The sequence below is a fragment of the Halichoerus grypus genome, chromosome 11 (assembly GCF_964656455.1).
Source record: "Halichoerus grypus chromosome 11, mHalGry1.hap1.1, whole genome shotgun sequence".
Classification (NCBI taxonomy): domain Eukaryota; kingdom Metazoa; phylum Chordata; class Mammalia; order Carnivora; family Phocidae; genus Halichoerus; species Halichoerus grypus.
In genome coordinates this window covers 51,395,694-51,409,301 of record NC_135722.1, presented here as the reverse complement: position 1 = coordinate 51,409,301, position 13,608 = coordinate 51,395,694, and the positions used below count along the sequence as shown (strand labels likewise).

Below are 13,608 nucleotides of genomic sequence, written 5' to 3'. Positions count from 1 at the left end.
TCTTTTTTTTTTTTTTTGACAGAGAGAGAGTGAATACAAGCAGGGGGAGCTGCAGGCAGAGGGAGAAGCAGGCTCCCCGCTGAGCAGGGAGCCCGACAGGGGGCTCCATCCCAGAACCCTGGGATCATGATCCAAGCTGAAGGCAGACGCTTAACCGACTGAGCCACCCAGGCGCCCCGAGCGTTCGACTCTTGATTTCAGCTCTGGTCATGATCTCACAGTCCTGAGATGGAGCCCTGTGTCAGGCTCGCACTCGGTGCGGAGTCTGCTTGTCCCTCTCCCTCTGCTCCTTCTCTCTCTCTCTTTCACTTTGTCTTAAATAAATAAATAAATAAAATCTTAAAAAAAAATAGAGTGAGAATTTAAAGTGAAGGAAGAGGGGCACCTGGGTGGCTTGGTCGGTTAAGCGTCTGCCTTCGGCTCAGGTCGTGATCCCGGAGTCCTGCTCAGCGGGGAGTCTGCTTCTCCCTCGCCCTCTGCTCCTCCCCTTGCTTGTGCTCTTGCTCTTGCTCTTGCTCCCTCTCTCAAATAAATAAATAAAATCTTTAAAAAAAAAATAAAGTGAGGGAAGAGAACAGACAAGTGGCCCAAATGATCAGTTATCAAAATCAGCCAAGATCCCCAAAACAAAGGAGCCTCGGTGGAGGGGAGGTGGCGTGGCTCTTGGTTTATTAGAGATAGCTATGGATTGGATGCCTCAGTAATCCAAGCTTAAGTCAGGCACCGACTTTACAAAAAAGAAAAGAAACCAACAGTCAGTTTACGTGGCCAGAGGGATGTGTCCCAAGCAGAGGGAACCTTAAGCCCGAAGTCTCTGGAGCAGGAATGTACTCAGTGCATTTCAGGAACCAGTAGCAAGGAGGTATTGTATTCCCATTGCTCAGCTCTCGCCCTTTCCAGATCCTGGAGAATTCTCTGCCCAGAGCCATGGATTTCCCTCTCCAGCCTATGGGCTCTGGACTTATTTCTCACTGTTGAGAAATCCCCATCCTACCTCTTGCTTTCGGCCCAGGGGCTTGTGTAATACACAATGAAGGAGCAAGTAGTATGTCAGGACACAAGGGCCAGGTCTGAGGAGTATCTTCCAAGAACTCACATTAGAGCTGGAGACATGTTTGGGATATTATGTTAGAGAAAACAGAAGCTGGGAGATGAGTGGAATCTGCCTGGGTCCCAGCAAGTCAGCAGTAGGGCCAAGGTAAGGCCCAGGATGCCTGACTCCCACCCTGTCCACTCCATCTCAGGACCACCAAAGCCCTTCCCATCTGAGTCCCCCTAACTTTCTTTCTCATCTCTCCTTCTCTATCCCCAGATACCTAGGTCTGCCCAAAAGGATTTTCACTATTCTCCAAACACGTCATCATCACCTTTCAACTCCATGTCCTTGAAGGTAATAATGCCTTTTGTACATCACATTCTCCCACTTGTATACCAGGTAAACTCCTACTCATCCCTCAAGGCCTCTCAAATGTTTCCTTCCCTGGAACAATAGTCTAAACTCAGTTTCTCCAGAACCCATTCATCTCTCCTTCCTCTGTGCTCTCATAATACTCTCTACATACATTGATTTTAACATTTACTACCCTCTCCTATAATTGTCTATAATTGTTTTAGTCCTCATTGGACTATATTTTTCTCTAGGACAGGGATTATTTCTGCTTCTGTCCCTAGGGCCTAGCATGGTGTCTGGCATTTGCTTGGCACTCAATAAATGTTGACCAATAGTGGAACAAATGAAGGAATATGAAGCAAATTTCTTAACCTCTCAGTCTTAGTTTTATTATCCTTGAAATGAAAGGAAGTTAAACACTCAGCAAGGTTAAATGATGGGTAATGAATGTAAAACAAATATCACCATCATAGACTGAGTTGCCCAAGCCAAAAATAGGGAATCACACAAAATTTCCACTTCTCCTATTCCCTTTTCCCCTCCCCCCAGCTAACCAGTCACCATGGCTTGTTGAACCTGGCTGCAGACCTTGGTAAGAAACTCTAGGTTACAGGGGAATTTCCATTAGGTCAGAGCTGTCAGGAAGCATGGGAGGCAAAGGTGTTGGAGGTAGGGAGTCTATAAGGCAAAGAAGCAGGAGGAGAGACTCATGGGTACATAGGCCACAAGAAGAACAGATAAGGGATCCAGGAGAAGGGAGAAATCAGGCTGAGTCCTGGCGACATAGAAACCACTCAAGACTGTGTGCTCAAGAAATCCTGGTGGGCTGGGGAAATAAATAGAAACAATAGAAACAATTTGTACAGAACGAGGCTGTAGTAGAGCACTGCCTCCTTCCTGATACCCCTTCTTTACTTGGCTTACAGGATATCACCCAGCTTGCCTGCTTTTCTACTTATATTTTTGGCCTTCCTCAGTCTGGTTTGCTGCTTCTCCTAGTTTCCTTAAATGCTGAATGTTGCAGGAAACTATTTTCCATCTACACTCACTTCTTTGATGATCTCATCTAGTCTCATGGCTTTAAATGCCATCTATGTACTGATAACTCCCAAATTGGTATCTCTAGTCTAGATCTCTCCCCTGACCTCAGACCTCCTGCCCCCTCCTCCTCCTGCCCTCTCACCATCTGTACTCCAGTGAGCATTTCAAACTCCATACATCCAAAAATGAGCTCCAGATAGTTCCCCCCACAAAACAACATCTCCCTTGTCTTTCCCATCTCAAGAAATGGCAACACTGGTCTTCCAGTTGTTCAGTCCTTTCTTCCTCTAATACTCCACATCGAATCTGTCAGCACGCTCTCTTGTCCCTACCCTCTAAATATATTCAAAATTCATCCACTTCTCGTCCCCCACCTCTGGATTATTGTAATAGGCTCCTAGTTGGTCTCCCTGCTTCTGCCACTCTCCCTCCTGAATCTAATCTTCGTAGAATAGCCAGAGTAACTCTGTTAAAATGTAAATCAGATTGTGTGGATCCTCTGCTCAAAACCCTTCACAGGATTCTCAACATGGAGTAAAAGCTAAAGTCGTTATTGTGACTTGCAAGGCTGTACTGTCTGGCTCCTGCTACCTCTCTGTGCTCTTCTCCTGCTCTTACCATAGTACTCGATGCTCCAGCCATTCTAGACCCTTTGCACTTGCTCCCTCTCTGAAATGCTCTTTCCTAAATATCAGAACAGTGGGGCCCCCCCAATCTTTTTCTTCAGACCTTTACTCAAGTCACCTTCCTAGTAAGGTCTTCCTTGGCCCCCCTACCTAAAATGAAACCTCTCCCTTCCCTGTTTCTCTGATTTATTTTTTCTCCTAGGTATTTACTGCAGTCTTAAAACTATATATTTTGGGGCGCCTGGGTGGCTCAGGCGTTAAGCGTCTGCCTTCGGCTCAGGTCATGATCCCAGGGTCCTGGGATCGAGCCCCGCATCGGGCTCCCTGCTCCGCGGGAAGCCTGCTTCTCCCTCTCCCATTCCCCTTGCTTGTGTTCCCTCTCTCGCTGTGTCTCTCTCTCTGTCAAATAAATAAAATCTTAAAAAAAAAAAAACTATATATTTTATCTATCTTCTTTGTTGTTTATCTCTCCCATTAGAATGGAAGCTGCATGGAGTGGGCGGTCTGTTTTGTTCACTCTTGTATACCCACTACTTAGACTAGTAACAGGCATATAGTAAGGCACTCAGTAGGTATTTGTTGAATGAATGAATGAAAAAGGTGGACATTTCCAAGAGGCAAATTTTACTCTTTAATGAAAAACTTTATGGGTGCCTGGGTGGCTCAGTCGCTTAAGTGTCTGCCTTCCACTCCCGTCATGATCCCAGGGTCTTGGGATCGAGTCCCGCATCGGGCTCCCTGCTCAGTGGGGAGTCTGCTTCTCTCCCTCCTTCCTGCTTGTGCTCTCTCTCGTTATCTCTGTCTCTCTCAAATAAATAAAAATAAAATATTTGAAAAAGAAAAGAAAAACTTGGGGCGCCTGGGTGGCTCAGTCGTTAAGCATCTGCCTCCAGCTCAGGTCATGATCCCACGGGCCTGGGATGGAGCCCTGCATCGGGCTCCCTGCTCCGCGGGAAGCCTGCTTCTCCCACTCTCACTCCCCCTGCTTGTGTTCCCTCTCTCGCTGTGTCTCTCTCTGCCAAATAAATAAATAAAATCTTTAAAAAAAAAAAGAACAAAACTTTTTAACATCTAGAGTTGGTTGGAAACTTTATGTTATATATACGTTGGAAACGTATATGTTAATATACACAGTACACTACCACTTAAACATGTAATCTCATCAAATCCTCACATCAGTCCAGGATAGGAGGAAGCCTGCACAGTTTATGAAGCTGGTTGAAGAGGAAACTGATTCCAGGTTGGGAGAAAAAGGACCTGTTAAAGTTCACGCATCTGGTGTGGTCGAGTGGAATCGTGGATGATTGCTAGCCCTACACGAGGCTGGTGAGTGATGGAGCTTAACGGGGGTTGGGTTCGGAGGACTGCCGGTTACAAGAAGGCATGATCTCTGAAGGGGAGGCTGAGTCAGAGGTTACTGTAACAGAAGCATCAGCAAAGGACTGGGAGAGATGACGAAGTTGACCACTAAGGTATTTAGCCCAGGCCTGGAGATTTGACCACTAAGGTATTTAGCCCAGCTGACTTCCCCAAAAGCAGTGCCCTGAGGCTGACTAGTCAAACCCATACACGATCTCGAATGCAGAACTGGACAGGCAATCTTAAGAAACCAGTGAATCCACTGTGGGTCTGCAGAATCTGGCTTCTCCACTGGACTGTGAGGTCTATGGGGGCAGGGACCGTGTTCTAGATTTATCCCCAGCTTCTAGCAGAGCCTGAAATATAGTAGGGACTCAACGATTTCTGTTGAAGTCATACATAAATGAATGTATGCGCCCAAACAAGAAACTGAAGGTGAGAAAGAACGGACAGAGGGGCGTAACATCATCCAGCGATTTTGGTGTAGAAGCAGACGAATTTTCCTGGGACGCGGCAGGACAAGCAGTCCTAGTACTAAGGCAGGCTGCTGCCAGCTATTTTTCAGCAGGGGTTGGCAGGCAGATCCTGGCTGGGGACGAAGGGGCGGGGTTAAATGGGCCGTTGGAGAGGGGCCAGGCTGGAGAAGCCAAACGGCGGAGGCTCCAGGAGGGACCAATAGAGTAGGCAAATTTCCAACCTCAACGCTGTGACTAAGGTGTGTAACGTCACATCCGGTGTGGTGGGCGGGAACGCGAAACAAAAGGAGAGCAAAGGCGCATGCGTTGGTGCTTCTCAGGTTCTGGCGGGCTCTTCCGCTCAGCCCGAGAGAAGTGCTTCCGGGTTGCCGCCGGCTGCCGCCTCCCGGCGCGGTAAGTACAGAAGCCAGGCTGCGGCCGCTGTCTCCCTGCCCCTTCTCTTCTCCCTCCCCCAGAGAAACCCCGTGGCCCTGCCTCGGCTCCTCAGGACCTCCACGTTCAGACGCCTTTTAACATTAAAGAGCTCCAGCTCATTGGCCGCTTCCTCGAGGCTAAGCCCCACCCCGTCGCCCAAGATCCGTCACTCATTGGTGTCACTTTCTGTCACCCAGCATTTCTTCCAGTTAATTGGCCCTATTCAGGCCCCGCTCCTTTCGCGATTAGCAACCCTATAAGGGCAAATGCCTATTCGAATCCCGCCCCTGCATTCTTCGTGTTGGTCCACTCCGCGGTCATTATCATAATAAGCAAAGAATGGGCGGTGGCTTTGAGGCGAGGGGTGGGCTTTCGGAGCCTCAGTCTCTGGCCTCTCCTACTAAACGGGATTTGAGGATGGGTGCTGGTGTGCTGGTGACATTGGCGGGGAAGCCGAGGTTCACGGAACGGCAGCGGCTGGCCCAGGATCGGTCAAATGAGTTTCGGGCAAAAGCAGAACTAGACGTAGGTCCTTTTCTCCCGCTCATCTCTAGTGCCTGGCCTCGACTTCTTCCCCGTGGGAATTTGATGCCCCAACTCACTTGTGATCTAGAGCCAGTCGTTGCCTGTCCCAGGGCCTCAAATTTTCCTGTGAGGTGAAAGGTTTTAATTCAGATTCCCCAGGACCTTTCTGGTCAGCCCCCTCAGCTGCTTAATCCGTGCCGAATTTACTTATTCTCTCACATGATAGTTCATTCAGCCTTCCATTTACTTACTTATCCATTTACTCAGGCCTTTAGAATGTCTTTCTGAACCATACTGCACGTGGTACCCCACCCCCACCCCAGTTCAGCTGTGGTTCATGAGAGAGGTGATTAGTGTCCTACATTTCTGACACTGGGTAAGTATGGTACGGATCATAGAGGGGCAAAAAGTAGGTCTTACTGTTGGGAGGAGGTAAAGATAGTGTCAGTGGAGCCCTGCTACTTCTAATTTCGTCTAATTTTGTAATGCCAGTCTGCATTCTGGATTCATAGCTCTACATTTGGCTTCCATTCTCTTCCCTGCCTTGAACAGTTTAAACCACTTTACTTCTCCATAAAGTAAATTAATTATCAGAATAACTATGAGGGTGTAGTATAATTGTTATTATTCCCCATTTTACAGATGAGGAAACTGAGGCTCAGAGAGGTTAAGTGACTTGGCCAAGGTCAAACAGCTAGTAAGTGGTGGAGCCAGGACTCAAACCCAGGTCTGTCTGATTCCCACAGAGAAAAGCAATTTCCCTGCTACCTTCTACTCCACCCCATCCCCAAATTAAACTGTAACCAAATAAAACCCCAAACCAAAGACGTCTGACAGCTGGATTCACCTGGCCCTTTACCTCAGTCTAGGAGCCATGTCCACTTTGTTTCCCTCACTCTTCCCCCGTGTGACTGAGACACTGTGGTTTAATCTGGATCGACCCTGTGTGGAGGAGACAGAGCTGCAGCAGCAAGAACAACAGCATCAGGCCTGGGTGAGTAAGGACCTGGCATAGTGGTGGAGCCTCAGTCAGGGAGGAGCTTTTTGCCCTGGGTTGGGAACAATCAACCTGGGGGGCAGGAGGCCTAGGTTCACATCTTTGTATGACCCTGATTTACTGTGGGCCCATGGGACTTCTGGGCCAGACTGGAGCCTAGGCTCTTTTCCCTAAAGCATAGGAAATAGTTTTGACTTTATTGAGGACTTAGTAGATGTGATATTCTAGATTGATAGTCTCTCACTTCACCCTCACAATAATCTTATGAGGAAACCATGGCCCAGAGAGTTTATGTAGTTGGATCAAGTTTATAAGTAAGTGGCAGATGACAAGAGATAAAGGGATTGTCTCTTTTGGGAAACTGGAAGGAAGCTTCTCCACATTTAAGGGGTCATCTTAGGGGCAGAATGGGCCAGTCCCATGTCCCTGACCTGTCCTGCTTGCGCCCTGACCATGCTCTCCTCCCACTTTGGCCATAGCTCCAGAGCATCGCAGAGAAAGACAACAACCTGGTACCTATTGGCAAGCCGGCCTCAGAGGTGAGTGGTTCCAGCAGGTAGGGCTTGTGTGGGGCCCAGGCGGACCAAGGCTCTGCTCTACTTCTGAAAATCCTGCCTCTGATCCCAGAGCAGTTGTGGTCTTCAGCTCTGGGTGGAGGCTGTAAAGGGGATGTAGAGTGGGTGGCCATTGGACCCAGCACTGAGGTCCTACAGAACATGCATCAGCTTCCTAGACTCAAAGGGGTGGGGCAAGGTTGGGGAATGGAGGGTCATTCATTGTTCCCAGAGACTGGCTCCAAGTGGACCAGCCCTTGAACTGGTCCAGGCAGCCCTATAGAGCCTATAGGCTCTTCCCTGCCTCACCAGCACTATGATGATGAGGAAGAGGAGGATGAAGATGATGATGAAGATAGTGAAGAGGACTCAGAGGATGATGAGGACATGCAGGACATGGATGAGATGAATGACTACAATGAGTCACCTGATGATGGAGAGGTCAATGAGGTAGGCAGGGGTGTGGGGGAGGGCCCCTACCCCTGACCTAACTGGTGGCCAAGGGTTACAGAGACTCTGGTTCCAGACGGGCAGGATCTGGGACTGGGGCTGGCTGGGTGGCTGAGGCCCCTTCCCACCCACACCCAGCCTTCTCTCCAGGTGGACATGGAAGGCAACGAACAGGATCAGGACCAGTGGATGATCTAGGTAGACAAGGCAGGGTGGCCTCAGGGAAATTCCAGGCCAGCCGAACTTACCCTGCATCCTCTGCAGAACCAGCTGTTTGCCCCAGTGCCTGAAAGCTCACCTTTGGGTATTTCTTCAGCTGCTGCCAGGAACTGGTCTCCTTGGCCCCTCCCAGGCCATCAGTTTGCCCTTGAGTCCCCAGGGCCTGAGCCCAACCCACCTTTCTGCCTAGTACTTCACCCTTTGGTTGCCAGGTATAGTCTCTAACTCCCTTTAATAAAGACACAGGACTGATTTTTCCCCCCCCGTGTCTATTCCCTATTTGTTGGTGGGGCCCAGAGGAATCCAGCATCTTCTCTTGAGCTTTAGGGAGAGGGCACACAGGGGACTTAGGGCAAGCCTACCTGACCATGCGGTCCAGGGCTAAGGAAGGCCAGAGTGTCCCTGGCTCTGGGCCCAGGCTCCATCTCTGGCCCAGCTTATATTCATATATTCCTTCAGAGCCTCTCTGTTTCCTCTGATCCCACCTGGAACTGCATGGGCTGGGGAGGGCAGGCTTTCTGTGGCCCGGAGCTGGGACGCCCCTGGAGCTCTTCCAGCCAGCTTCCTTGGTGTTAAGAAAGCAGATTAAATCTCAGAGCAGCACAGGGACTCCTTTGGAGTCACCCAGAAAATCAGTGATAGAGTTGGTTTGGGAGCTCAGGACTCTTGCCTGTTAATCCATGACTCTCTCTGGAAGGAGAGGGGCCAGTGGGACCAAGCAATCTGACAGAACTTGATGCCTGAATCAGTGTGGAACAGGAGTAGGGCAAAGGTGGGAGGACAGCCTTCCCCCCCCCCACCGCCCCCCAGAGCTCAGCATGTGTCAGGCCACAAGCAGTGGGGAAGGGGATGTTCTGAGGTCCTTGCTTGGGTGGGGGTGGAGGGGGTAGCAGTAAGTACCCCTGGGCCTGGACCTCAGCCAGGCCCTGCATAGGTGAGCTGGGCTATGCTGTCCTTGATGGCAGGGAAGTCTGGGAGGCCAGTGTGGTGGAGGCGGCAGCGGTAGCGGCCACAGTTCTTGGCATACTGCAGGAAGCGAGGTGCACCAGGGAAGAGCACATGGTCAGCCAACACAGTGGCACCAGCTGGCAGCAGGGCGTGGGCCTCCAGCAGCTGCAGGTCTCGCAGGTAACATCGGGGCCGGTGTGCCAGGAGCACCATGTCTGCCCGACTCAGCTGGTACTGGGTTCGTAGGCGTGGGATCACCTCCTCTGAGCTACTCACGATGAGCTCCACCTGTGGGAGTGGGAGGAGCTGGAGGTGAGGGTGGGAGGGACTGTTCTCCCACACTAGACTCCCGCAGGATCTGGCTTACTTTATGCCAGGTCCCGGCCTAGGTCCCCATGAGTGTTCTCACATTTCCTCTGTCCTCAGAAAAACCCAAGAGGCAGATTTCCATTCTGCCAGTGATGAAGCTGAGATTCAGAGAATAAGTGCTTTGCCCAAGGTCATAAAGCTCACAAGACATAGACAAGGTTTGGACCCAGATTTGCTGGGCTCCAGAGACCTTCCTCGTAACTGCTCCTTTGTCATCCAGCAGCAAATATGAGCAAATGACTTGGAACAGAAAGGCAGGAGTTCATACATCACCGAGGGTCACAATCCCCTATGAGGAGCTGCTGCCTTCTCCTAGGTGGGATTCCATCACTGGGGAGGCCTGGCTAGGGCAAGGCTGGGGGTGGAAGGGAAGAGACAAGGGTTGGGGAGGTGGGGGCTGACCGTGCGCTCGTCAAAGCCAGCCAGGCGGATGAGTTTTTCAGCCACTGCTGCCATGCGTTGGTCCCACTCCACGGTGAGAAGGCGGCCCCCGGGGGGCAGGGCATGGGCAATAAGCAATGTGGAGTACCCGCAGTGGGTGCCCAGCTCTAGCACGGAAGCAGGGGCCTTCTCCTCCACCAGCCGCATCAGGATCTGACCTGGGGGGAAGATGGCTGTTGCAGCAGACATGGGAGACAGATGCAGGGCCCCTGATAGAAAGGGATCTCAAATGCCCACCTGCCTCCCTGCAACCCCCAACCAGCTGGGGTCTTCTCAGACTACAGTTCCAGCTGCCCCCACTGGTCTCCCTGCCCCTCCAGGCTTGCCTCCTTCACGCTCCTCTTCACACCAGCCATTAGGCATCTTTCCAACAAGCAAATCTGACCCTGTTGTTCCTTGGTTCCTATGATCCTCAAGGCCTTTGAGATTGAACTTGAGATCCTCAGCCTGACATTCGGGACCTTCTTGGACACGATCCTATCCAAACTTTCCAGTTCTTCCCATCTGTAGCCTGTATCACAGCCCTCCCAAGCACTGTGCCCAGAGTCAACCAAGTCGATGCTGGCTCATTCCAACGTGCTGCATTAGCATATGTGACTGGCTTTGCCCCTCCCCACCCCTGTCTATCTGCTTGACCAAGCTGGAAGCAATTCTTCTCTGTTAAGTGTTGCTTTCTCCAGGAGGGCTCAAGCAGAAACAACCACCAGGCTTCTGAGAGACCTTTGCTAGAACTTCCAGTTTCATTCCCCCTTGTTTTAGTCATTGAATATCTTTCTAACCTTGGAATTTAAAAAATTTCTTCAGACTCTAAAAGCACTTGTGCCAGGAGCTGGGACTCAGACAAAGCCAGGCAGCTACCCTAAATGGGATGTGGGAGCCTCCACGGTGTGGGGGAGAAATACTTAGCACAGGTAATTAGAAAGTTATGGGTTATGTGCTGAGATGGTTGTCCCCTTTGTATTATGTCCCCTTTGAGGCCAGCATTTGTGGCTGATTCATCTGTGTGGCCTCTGCCTCCTTTTCCCACCCAGCACCTAGTATAGGCCTAGCACAGAAGGGTGGCAATAAGTGTTTGCTAGATGAGTAACTTTGCCTAGCCCCCTCATTTGCAGAGGAGAGAAAGACCCAGATAGGATCAGGAACCTGCCCAATGCACCCAGTAGGCAGCGGCAGATCCCAGACCTTCCTTACCATCTTGGGGGTGCTTCCTGGAGCAGAAGGCTAAGGAACACTGACCTTTGACAGGCCCCATGTGGCCCAGGTACTCGCAGTGGCTGCTCCAGTGGTCCAGGGTGGTGATGATGTGACTGGGGTCCCCAGGCAGGGCGTGGGTGAGCACATAGCTGAAGGCCCGCTCCTCAGTCCGCAGCCCTGAAAGGCAGTCTCGGAGGCTCCGCAGCAAGACCATACGTACCAGCAGTCGGAAGTAGTGCCGGTATCGCACCAGCAGTGTCACCACCAGGGGCAGGAAGGCCAGTGCGATGGCGGGGGACATGGTCCCTACCAGGGCTCTGGGGTGAAGGGAGGCAGGGAGGGAAACCCACACCCACCATTGCTTGTCATTTGTATTATCCCTATATTTTACAAACCATAGCTCAGAAAAGCTGCCTTTTGTCCAGAGTCACACAGCAGAACTGGGATTTGAATCTGAATTGGTCCGATTTCAAGCCCATGTACTTTCAAGGACTTCATGCTAGTCTGTGTTCTGCACCCACCCCCAAACCACCTCTTCCCACTTCTGCCCCTTGATCCTATCTTCACCTTGCTTCTTCCACCTGTTTCTCCTCATCTCTGTAGTCACCCCTTCTGGACTGCTTTCTGCAGACCTCCTCTGAGATATCCTCCACCCTCCCTACCCTCTGCCTTCTCTTCTCTGACCCATTAATGTGGAGCAAAAGAGCACAGCTTTGTAGTCAGAAACCCCTTCAGGCCCTGTGTGCTGCCTCAGTAAAAGGCAATCAAAACACTCCATAGGGTGTTAGGATGAGATTTCTTCCCATCCCTCCATCTGGTCTTCCCTGAGTGTGGGAGGAATCCTTGATTCTCTATCTCCTCTCCAGAACCTGTCTCCCCTCCACTGCATTAGCCTTTTCTGTTCTCTCTCAGAATTCCTTTTACAAGCATGTACAGACACAGCACACAGTCCCCCCACTCGGGCCTCTTCTTCCAGGCCCCCTATGGGGGACAAGTGCCTTCTCCTCTCGAGTGCCCTGGACCATCCTCCCTTTCCTCCAGATCTGCCCCTCGTGAGGCCCCTGGTGATGGGGACTAAAATTGAAAGTAAGAGTATATAAATGGATGTGAGTAGGTGAGTGATAGTGAGTTTGAACTGGCGTGCTTGGGAACCCACACTCAAGAGCCCTGCTTACCTGGGCTGGAGGCTCCTGCTTGGGGAAGATCAGAGGGGGAGTCCTTGGGGCCAGAGAACCCTGAGGCAGGCTGGACCTGCTCTCAATTATTGATGCAGAAGCTGCTGATGTCACCTGAGACCTGCAGTTCAAGTTACTAGCTGCAGCAACAAGGTGGGGCTAACTCTTACCCTTCTCGAGCGCTGAAAAAATGTACAGAACTCCAGGGTCTTGATCTGAGGGGTAATAAGAGCTACTGGGTTTGGTGACCGCTCCTCTAACTCCTTGTATCAGGACATGGGACATGGTGTGAGCCAAGGTGATGGGAGGCTGTAATTTATTCAATTCAGAATTCAACTGACATTTTGTCTAAGTAAATGCCAGGGTGCCGGTCGCAGAGGGGAATCAGATCTTGTCCCCTTCCTCCAGGAACTCCAAGTTTGGAGGAAGAGACTGATCCAGAAACGGAGAATAAAACAATGCAGTGATCCATGGATACAGGGACTTTGGGCTGTTTTGTGAACTGCTATGTATCTAGACAGAACAGTGTATGGCACATCAGGCACTCAGTAATTTTTGATTCGATAAATGAAGGAATCAACACGGGATAGGGATTAAGCACAGGGAGCTGGACATGCCCAAACAATGGGATCGAAGATGGCAATCGGGAGAATACTGTTTGTAGTGAGGCTTGAAGGCAGAAGGCAGACCTGGTGGGGAGACGGTGTGCCAGGCCACATGAGGAAAGTCCAGGAGGTCAGTCGGGAAACTGCAAATATTTTCTTAGGGCTGGTGAGGCATCAGTCCAATCCCTGCACCGCCACCACCATCACTACCAGCCCCCACGACCCAAATGCTGGAATGGGAGGCAGGTGAGAGGCTCTGCAAGATCTTGAATGACAGACCTGGACCTGTGTTCAGCGTCCAAGGGAAGATATGGGGTGGTTCTAAGAAAAGAGCATTGTGTGTTAGATTACTATGGTTGCTGTAAAAAGGCCAGCAAGATTGAAGAGAAATGCCTGAGGGCAAAACCTGTGAGGGGGCTTCTATCTCTTCCAGGATTGAGCTCTGCTCCGCTTTGGTTTGTGTATGAATAAGGGCTTTTCTTCCAGTAAGCCTCCGATCCCCAGTCCAGGCTGAGAACTCCGTTGGGCGCCACACTCTATGTGTCCCCCGACTGGGGGCTGGCCATCTGGGTCCAACGCTTGTACACAGAGACTTGTGTGCTCTAGGAGGGTAGGGCCTCAATCCCACTCGCCCCTCGCATGGCATTTAGGAGAGCAAATCATGATGGCATTTGGGATAAGTTCACTCACTGGCCCAGAAAGGTAGCCTGGCATCACGCGACCACAAAGTACGAAGACCTCTAGACCCGGTGAAAGAAGACTCAAATTCCAAGACCGGGCAGAGACTTAAGTCATGTGATCTGCCCCGCCTTTTCATCGCATCAC

General features: G+C 50.9%; 2 protein-coding genes across 7 annotated transcripts; one reads left to right on the top strand and one right to left on the bottom strand.

Moving 5' to 3' along the window:
• Window positions 1–5,143: 5,143 nt before the first annotated feature.
• On the top strand, window positions 5,144–8,309 carry ANAPC15 (anaphase promoting complex subunit 15). Of its 6 annotated transcripts, none has more exons than XM_078058509.1 (6): window positions 5,187–5,285; window positions 6,474–6,558; window positions 6,696–6,825; window positions 7,308–7,367; window positions 7,695–7,832; window positions 7,971–8,309. In XM_078058509.1, the coding sequence occupies exons 3-6, from the start codon at window positions 6,706–6,708 to the stop codon at window positions 8,028–8,030; spliced, it is 378 nt and encodes a 125-aa protein (XP_077914635.1). In that variant the 5' UTR covers window positions 5,187–5,285; window positions 6,474–6,558; window positions 6,696–6,705; the 3' UTR covers window positions 8,031–8,309. The 6 variants fall into 6 exon arrangements, with proteins under 6 accessions (XP_035975313.1, XP_035975314.1, XP_035975318.1 ...); XM_036119422.2 differs by lacking the exons at window positions 5,187–5,285; window positions 6,474–6,558 and adding exons at window positions 5,424–5,831; window positions 6,099–6,207; XM_036119420.2 differs by lacking the exon at window positions 6,474–6,558 and having other exon boundaries at window positions 5,144–5,285.
• Window positions 8,301–13,579, bottom strand: TOMT (transmembrane O-methyltransferase). Its single transcript, XM_036119408.2, has 4 exons — window positions 12,179–13,579; window positions 11,046–11,320; window positions 9,771–9,967; window positions 8,301–9,287 (listed from the first exon to the last, which is right to left on the bottom strand). Exons 2-4 carry the CDS (start codon window positions 11,302–11,304, stop codon window positions 8,967–8,969), a joined length of 777 nt encoding a protein of 258 aa, XP_035975301.1. The 5' UTR covers window positions 11,305–11,320; window positions 12,179–13,579; the 3' UTR covers window positions 8,301–8,966.
• Window positions 13,580–13,608: the final 29 nt, after the last annotated feature.